The 8,053-nt window shown below is 44.7% G+C and overlaps 5 protein-coding genes across 6 annotated transcripts; 4 read left to right on the top strand and 1 right to left on the bottom strand.

The window, feature by feature from the left end:
* Positions 1 to 1,436: 1,436 nt before the first annotated feature.
* On the bottom strand, positions 1,437 to 1,817 carry RB195_018507 (uncharacterized protein; the record flags this gene model as incomplete). Its single annotated transcript, XM_064185975.1, has 1 exon — positions 1,437 to 1,817. One exon carries the CDS (start codon positions 1,815 to 1,817, stop codon positions 1,437 to 1,439), a length of 381 nt encoding a protein of 126 aa, XP_064041856.1.
* Positions 1,818 to 2,144: 327 nt separating this feature from the next.
* On the top strand, positions 2,145 to 2,378 carry RB195_018506 (uncharacterized protein; the record flags this gene model as incomplete). Its single annotated transcript, XM_064185974.1, has 1 exon — positions 2,145 to 2,378. One exon carries the CDS (start codon positions 2,145 to 2,147, stop codon positions 2,376 to 2,378), a length of 234 nt encoding a protein of 77 aa, XP_064041855.1.
* Positions 2,379 to 2,878: 500 nt separating this feature from the next.
* RB195_018505 (uncharacterized protein) lies at positions 2,879 to 3,256 on the top strand (the record flags this gene model as incomplete). The annotated part of the gene is made up of 1 exon (XM_064185973.1): positions 2,879 to 3,256. The coding sequence occupies one exon, from the start codon at positions 2,879 to 2,881 to the stop codon at positions 3,254 to 3,256; it is 378 nt and encodes a 125-aa protein (XP_064041854.1).
* Positions 3,257 to 3,471: 215 nt separating this feature from the next.
* Positions 3,472 to 5,162, top strand: RB195_018504 (uncharacterized protein; the record flags this gene model as incomplete). The annotated part of the gene is made up of 4 exons (XM_064185972.1): positions 3,472 to 3,592; positions 3,782 to 3,911; positions 4,718 to 4,920; positions 4,981 to 5,162. 4 exons carry the CDS (start codon positions 3,472 to 3,474, stop codon positions 5,160 to 5,162), a joined length of 636 nt encoding a protein of 211 aa, XP_064041853.1.
* A 541-nt stretch (positions 5,163 to 5,703) lies between these two features.
* On the top strand, positions 5,704 to 7,886 carry RB195_018503 (uncharacterized protein; the record flags this gene model as incomplete). 2 transcript variants are annotated; one of them, XM_013437715.2, is made up of 6 exons in its annotated part: positions 5,704 to 5,766; positions 5,827 to 5,911; positions 5,976 to 6,148; positions 7,465 to 7,575; positions 7,631 to 7,678; positions 7,749 to 7,886. In XM_013437715.2, 6 exons carry the CDS (start codon positions 5,704 to 5,706, stop codon positions 7,884 to 7,886), a joined length of 618 nt encoding a protein of 205 aa, XP_013293169.1. The 2 variants fall into 2 exon arrangements, with proteins under 2 accessions (XP_013293169.1, XP_064041852.1); XM_064185971.1 differs by having other exon boundaries at positions 5,731 to 5,766.
* Positions 7,887 to 8,053: the final 167 nt, after the last annotated feature.

The raw sequence follows: 8,053 nt of genomic DNA, 5'->3' as shown, positions 1-8,053 counted from the left end.
CAGGCTCAACCATAGAGGCGCTGCGAGTTTCTCTCTTTCCATTGCCCTTGATAAATTACGTAATTAGGAAATGATCATAGACGGCCTTTACAGACGTTTTTTTATGACTACTTGGCCCAATCGGGAGTGATTATCCCGTTTTCGCGAACTGTATCCCTTCTCCTATCTATTTGTGGACAGCGTTGTCAATTTTGTACTGCCTGCTTCTAAGGGTTTCCATCTCGTAGTCTGTCTTATTTTAATTCTTAGTAAAGGAGACTATTGTTGATAAGCTGCTCTCTTTTCCAGGCTTCAAGATGTCACTCTTTGATGCGGGAACACTGGCTTGTTTTAACTGATGCAACAGACTATTTAGTGGATGCTGAAGACTGAAACGTTTAGTTGATTTATTATTTCATCATTTATATTTGTTTCCCTTTCTTTATTACTTGGTGCCCTTTTTGAATACGCCAAAGGGGTGGTTCTGTGGAATAGTTGCCAAAGAAGATATAGAAATTGTGCAGGAGAGCGACTGAATTGAGTGGACGGACCGTTTTTTGCGCGCTGTTAAGCGATACTCTCAGGAGAAGGCGATAAATGAGCAACCACAACAATGACGACTATCCCAGACTACGTCCCTTTACGATCATCTTGGTAAGTGATACCTAATGTATGCGACGTTTTTTTGTGTGACACCCACTGCGTTCGGAATAGCAAGAAGAGTTGCACAGTTGGTGCACCGGTTGGCGTCGCAAGTAATTGTATGGGTCGAATGTGCGTCTGTATATCACCACGATTCTGAGTAGAACGCCTTCTAGCATCCAAATGGATTGACCAACGCCAAACACTCTGCCCTTCTATCTTCTCAAATATTCCGAACATGGAAGTTTCACTGACCTGCGCAATGATGACAAACTTCAACACAATTTTTTTCGACTGTGCATGGATACCAACGCAATTATCACAACATAGGTGTTAGTGAGGCCGCGTTTTCGAGTTTGATTGCTATTTGCTCGCGGTGGTCCTGCAGAAACTAAATGCAACAAGGCGTTTGAGTGTTCGCATCGGGCGCGTACGAGCTATATAACTTGCACAGTTATATTGCGGAAGTTACGCAGTTATTTCAAGAAGTTGCTGTTGTCCAGCACACTGCCGAAACCAAATCCAAATAGTTCGAATACTATAGGACTGTTGCCGAACATTGTCGACCTGAGGACCTCGAGTAACTCCGTATCGATATACAGCTCAAAACGAGCCGTAATGTTTCGCAGAAAACGAAAGGAATAGCGACGAATGGATTGATTCTGTGCAAGCTCTCGCAGTGTAAGGAAAAGGTTGAGCAGAGCTGTGTTCAAGACGACACGTCTCATTGAAGAGAAGAAGTCGGCGTTCTTGTATTACTGCCTGATGCGGTTCTCCGCATCAGGCAGTAATACAAGAACGTCGACTAGGCCAAGTCAGTCATTGTCAGTGAGAACTACAAGTGCGATATTTATCATGAGATCACCAGCAGAGATGTTCAATCCTGCAGAAATACGTGAAAGCAATTCTTTCATGGAATTGAAAAAAGAGGTAGAGCCACGGATTTTCCTCGATAGAGGGATCACAGCCGCCCAACGTGACGCGTTCTCAGGCGGCGGATAGGGGGCTAACCCCGGACCAAAAGCGACCTTGTGTCTCCCCTGAGACGCGTGTAGATTCAGGGGACGGACTCCCTGTTTCTGCTGAGCCAGGACTAACCCATGACATCCTCGTATCTCGCACGTCGGTTCCGCCAAAAAAGGTTTTGGGGTCACCTCCGTTTGACGGGAGAACGCAATGTTCTCCCACAAACCCATGGGACCAGAGGCTCGCAATCTGCCCCTGTGTTTTAAATTTTACGCACGTTACAGCAATAAGAAAGATTCTCCTGACTCCGGAGTAAATCTTAGTACGATAGCGCCAGGAATAAGGGTTCCAGGAGTCATCTAGGGTACGAAAAAGGGCTAAAATGACGACCTGTACTTATAACGCACGTGCGCTCCCATCGGAAGCCAAGAAAAAGCGAGAGTAGGGGAATTGGTGGAGTTGGCTTCCTCGTCAACACGAGATTGGCAAAGAACATCGACTCTTTTGGACAACTTACGACCTGAATCGTATCTCTGCGGATGAGAAGATGTGGTCCAATGCTAGCTTTGACAATCTTCGTCGCTTACGTTCCAACATCAAGCTACGAAGAAGAAGAAGTCGAAGCTTTCTATATGGACCTAGAGAAGTTCTACAGAGAAGACGACACTTTCTGCGAGGTCATTGTTGGTGATTTTAACGCCAGGATTGGCCCCAGAAGAACGCCTGAGGAACACCAATTCCCCTACTCTCGCTTTTTCTTGGCTTCCGATGCGAGCGCACGGGCGTTATAAGCACAGGTCGTCATTTTAGTCCTTTTTCGTACCCTAGATGACTCCTAGAACCCCGTTATTCCTGGCGCTATCGTACTAAGATTTACTCCGGAGTCAGGAGAATCTTTCTTATTCCCAGCCACGGAGTGAAGTTCCTCAGGCGTTCCTCGGCCTACAATGGAAGGAATAGGGGAGAGGTTTTCTGTATTTATCATGACAACTAAGACCATCCATGGAAATTAGCAATTCCAGAAGTCCTCCTCTCTACACTGGACGTGGGAGTCACCCGGTGGTGGGTAGCTTATTGAAATTGACCACATCATCGTCAGTAAAAGGTTTTGCCTGACGGATGTCGTTGTTGTGCCAAGTTTTATATGGGATGAAACCATCGCCTCTTCCGGGGAAGATTCTCGTTTACCTGGAGAGAGGAGAACGCCACGAAGTTCAGAGAACGAACTCCCAGAACTATCGTTAACTGGGATCTTTTCGCCGCGCTAGCCAGCTTTTAGAAAGAATCCGCAATGAAAAGCATCGGCGAGGAATACTATCGGCTCGATGAACATCTTCATGATTGCACGAGGAAGGCTCACAGTTCTAAAACTACCAAAAGACCCCTGTTTCCGAAAATAGTAGAGCTGATACGTCAGCGTGAAAACGCCCAAGCAACAGGCAATCAGGAACTCAAGTCCGGGCTCGCATGGCTTTGTGGAGAGGCGATAAAAGAAGACCTCAAAGAGAGAAGAGCAGATGTGTTGGCTGAAGCTGCAGAAGAGCATTCGCTACGCCAATCGAGAATTCGCCAATCGAAGGACGAGGATGAGTGCTCTCCGGAACCCGAATGGAACAGCCATAGCATCGAGAAGAGGGATGGGAAAAATCATCCACGGCTTCTACTCTGATCTCCTCGACAGCCATGTCCACTTACCTCCTCACCATCTCGAAGAAGACGGTCATGTCATTCCAGAGGTTCTCCCGACCGAAGTACGACATGCTATCATGTCGGTAGAAATCGTACGGCACCTCATCCCGACAAGATAAGATCTGAACATCTGAAGAACCTTCCGCCAGTTCTCATCAACACCCTGGTGGGACTCTTCACTCGTTACCTGTCGGAATGCAAGGTTCCAAACAGTGGAAGACCAGCGAGACCGTATTGCTGTATAAGAAGGGAGATCCACAAGACATCGCAACTATCGCCCAATCTGCTTACTGTCATGTACAAGCTCTTTACAAGGGTGATCCTTAATAGAATTGAAAAAATCTCGGACGAATGACACCCATGCGAGCAAGCAGGGTTTCGAAAAGGATTCAGCGCGATTGACCACATTCACACTGTTTCGAAATTCATCGAGGTATCGCGAGAGTACAAAATGTCGCTATGTCTCACCTTCATCGACTTAAAGAAGGTCTTTGACTCAGTTGAGACATGGAAGCTTTGGGAAACCAGGGTATCCCTACTCAGTACATAAAGGTACTTCGAGAGTTGTACATTAACTTCACGACCGCAATTCTACGAGAATATCATCATCGACGAGAAGAGAAGGGTCCGACAGGGTGATACAGTCTCACCTAAAATATTCACGGCCACTTTCTCTATTCTTTCTCTATTTTCTATTGTCGAGAACGAAAAGCTGGAATGGGACGACATGGGAGTAAAGGTTGACGGTCGGCAGCTGCACCATCTGCACTTTGCTGATGACGTCGTTCTGGTAACATCTAGCATTGGCAAAGCGGAACGAATGCTGACTGAACTCGACAGAACATGTGGATGTATTAGCTGAATTTGGAAAAGACTATGTTCATGCCAAACTGATAGATCTCGGGTGCCATACTTACGCTCAACGGAACGAACGAATATCCGAATGCACCAGCTACGTTTATCTGGCTCGGAAAATGAATATGAAGAACGAGCTGACCCCCGAGCTGCGCAGGAGAAGACGAGTGGTTTGAGGAGCGTATAAGAGCATCATAGATGTAGTGAAGAGAGAGTGAAGATCAATACACACGGCTCTGTGCCCAACTCTTTAATACAACATTCCTGCTTTGAACTGTGCTTCAGAAACCTGGGCACTTCGCCAGCAGGAAGAGAATGCGGTGAGCGTCATTGAACGCACAATCGTAAGAGTGATACTAGTAGTATCCCGCTACACGCAATCGAGAGACGGGATTCTACTCTACATCAGCGATCGAAGATTAGAGGCCCATTTGCCGTGGAAAGCAAAATGAGGTAGGCCGAACACGTGATGCGCTTCAACGACAACCGTTGGACCGGAGCCACGAACGGTGGGTTCCACGCGACATTAAACACACTCTTTGAAGCCCGTTGATACGATGGTTGGACTTATTCGCAAACTCTTTAGAGAGAAATTTGATGCTTTTCGTGTCCCCCTCGAAACGGAAAAGATTTCTTCACGAAGTCCTTCAAGAAATATTTTGATGGTCTTCGTGTTTCACGCGAAAGGAGAAACCACTGGCCGACTCTGGCACGCGATGGGGACAAATGGAAAGATTACTGGCGCCCGCTCGGCAGGATCGAAGAACAACGGGAGTCAGGGTGGTCAAGGTGAGTTTAAGAAAGCTGAGGAAAGAGTATCTGTTGAATTTCCTCTTCGACGTATTTAAGGTATTCTGGAAAAGATGTGCCCAGATGTAGTTCCAACTGCTATATGCAATAACCTGAGTCTGGCGCTTTCGCAACGCTTTGGAGTTGTGGGATTATCTAGCTGGAACTTGTTTTGCGCTCTTTCGGTTTCAATGCACTTCCTTCCAGCTGACGGCGATGCACTTTCATTGTTCTTTCTCTGACACATTGTTATTCCGATCTTATTTTCAGATTGCATTTTCTCTCCGTAACAATTTCTGAACATTGCACTTCCTAAATGTTTGAAAAGCTAGTAATTTTTTTCCTGGGCGAAATTGCCATTACGAATCATTTCTTGTAATACATGCATCTCTAAAGTATTCTGGGTTACGGACTCGTCTGAAGTATGCAAATAAAAAGAACTATAAGACCATAGTTTTCGTTCTTCTACATCCTGTATGTACTCAGGCACTTTTACAGGTACTGGACACAGACGAACTAAAACTTTTTATTGGAACTTTATCTGAGGTACAGTCGAAGTTCTACTAATCATTCTGAGATGTGCGATTTGTGTTTAACACTTGTGGCTATCGTAATCATATAGCGTAATTCATTATTTTAATGTTCCATGCGCAAACTAGGTAGAGTACCTGACATAGTACGTAAGTGTTGCTGTGGATTTCATCTCATTTCTGTCTCTAGCCACTAATCCATCACATTCGCTAAGATTATTTTCGTTCAAACATCTGCAGATTCCTCTTCAGAATGTCACTTTCTCGTGCCTTCCTAGGTATGCAATGTTTCTGGGGCGAATCTGCCTTCGCTAAGGTGATTAATTGGATTTTTCAATTTCATGTATCTTTCATCTTGAGAATATCCTGTGTTTAGCTGAGCGGAGTGAAACAAACACGTGTAGGATATGCAGGTGGAACCACTATCAACCCTACATACAGTGACATAGGAGATCATACTGGTTATCTTTTCTCCTAACTCGCATCTGTTGTTAAATCGTCTGTATCCCATATTCCGATGTTCAGAGGTGACTGAAGTTCAGTTTGATCCTTCTTTGATCTCCTATCGACAAGTGCTGGACTTTTTCTGGTCTCACCACAATCCTGCTGAGCGGCGAAAGAAGCAATACCAGTCAGCTATTCTCTATGAGACGGAAGAGGAAAGAAAGGTGGCTGAGCAGACTTATGCTGATGCCAAGGTCTGTTATTTCAAAAGTGAAACACTCGCCGTGTTGAGCAAGCGTTTGGGAAAATCCCCGAATTTGAAACCTATATACCATTAAGATGGGCGTAGCTCGGAAAAATCACGATGAACGTGACTCCCTTTCAATTTCAGTTAACAAGAGTGAATGAGTAGAATGTATCTAGTGTGAATGGGAAAAAAAAACTAAAGATGCAGGTTCTAGGGATAATGTTTGGTGAGTGGAATTTTGATTTGCATCACGTTGGGAGGCATCATCGTTGCGGAACAAAAGAATTTACTCGATAAAATAATTCTCGCCAAGTTCCTCAATTTGTCTGAAATAACTTTCCTATGATTACCACCTGACATGGTTCATAGGGGGTGCTGCGCGTTTCCATCGCGGTTTCTTGTGAACTACCCTCCATGTTAAATATGTAGGTACTGAACATAATGTTATTAGAGTAGGATTTTGTTTTGAAAATGCTTCCAAACACTGCCTTTAAAGTCATTACCCCACGAATCTGGCGTGGTATGGCGTGGTATGGATTTCGCTGGAGTACACCTATATCGGCTCGTAGATTATGTATACAGAGGGTGGTTCCGCTCATCTCTCCCTGCGTCACGGTAAATAGACGGATCCCAAACGCTGTTTCTTACGACGCCCTCTACTACAACGCGCTAACCTCGCCCCCCGTTGTAGGGTAGCGGTTAGAAGTACCGCTTCCTGCGCGATCGATCGGTTCAAATCCGTCGATATGTATGTATACAGAGGGTGGTTCCGCTCATCTCTGTGAATTGGTACCAGACATGTATGGAAGGATAAAAAACACTGACTTGGCACATCGGCTAGCCACCGCGAGTCATTGTATAGGCCATTTACACGTTCGTAAACCTCAAACGATTCTGAATTGAAGTGAACGTGGAGGCGCATCCCAAGCAGATTGATTAACACCAGGAACTTTATTCTTTATCCTTTAACCCCGCCCCCGCCTGCGATTTGTCGAATGAAATAAATTGCCGATCAGGGTGTCCGAATTTATTTTCGACGAATCCCAGGCAGGGGCAAGGGTGCCGCTTTGCAATAGAGGACGTCGTAAAAAAACAGCGTTCCGGAGCCGTCTGTTTACAGTGATGCAGGGAGAAACGGGTGGAACCACGCCTATACATCTACGACCCGATATAGGTATACTCGAATGAAAATTCATACCATGCCAGATTCGTGGGATGATGCCGTAAAGGCGTACAAGTTGCAAACATGTGCATACGAATTGGATAATGCTTCCTTTTCCTGCAAGTGAAGGTCATTACCAGAATCAATCTTTTGTTTATCAGGCAAAGTTCGGAACCATCGAAACATACATAGTTAAACTGGATAAATTTTATCAAGCGGAGGATTATCACCAGAAGTATTGGCTCCGAAACAAGAAAGATATATTCAATGAAGTAAGTCATCGAATCGTAACAATATCATTTTATTGGCAAGTATATTTGGTTTCAGTTAGAACTCAGTGACAGTCAAGTCGCTAACTCTATCCTGGCCACTAAGGTAGATCAGGCAAAACTCAGTCTTATCTGACTCCCACACGTTTTTCTATTTAGAAGACAAGTTTGTTCAGATGAACGCCTTCTGTGCTGGGTATACGAACTTCTCAGAGCTAAAGGATCTCCAGCAGGAATATGGATTGTCAGAGAGTTTTGTAGAAAAGGTGAAGAAGCTTGCCTCTTCAGGTGGCGATCCTAGAGCGTGTCATTGACGTTCGCATTGTTTGGCTTCCTGTTTATTTACCTCAATATCACGATGCTTGTGAATAAAAGTTGAATTTTTATTATATATTCTTGTTCACATAATACAATACTATATACAGGATAAAAGAAGTGAATTTGATGTAAATTGTTAACACTAACAAAGATTAGTTTATAT

The sequence above is a fragment of the Necator americanus genome, chromosome II, assembly GCF_031761385.1.
Source record: "Necator americanus strain Aroian chromosome II, whole genome shotgun sequence".
NCBI lineage: Eukaryota > Metazoa > Nematoda > Chromadorea > Rhabditida > Ancylostomatidae > Necator > Necator americanus.
The sequence above is the reverse complement of the archived record's forward strand: the minus strand, read 5'-3'. Positions and strand labels throughout refer to the sequence as shown.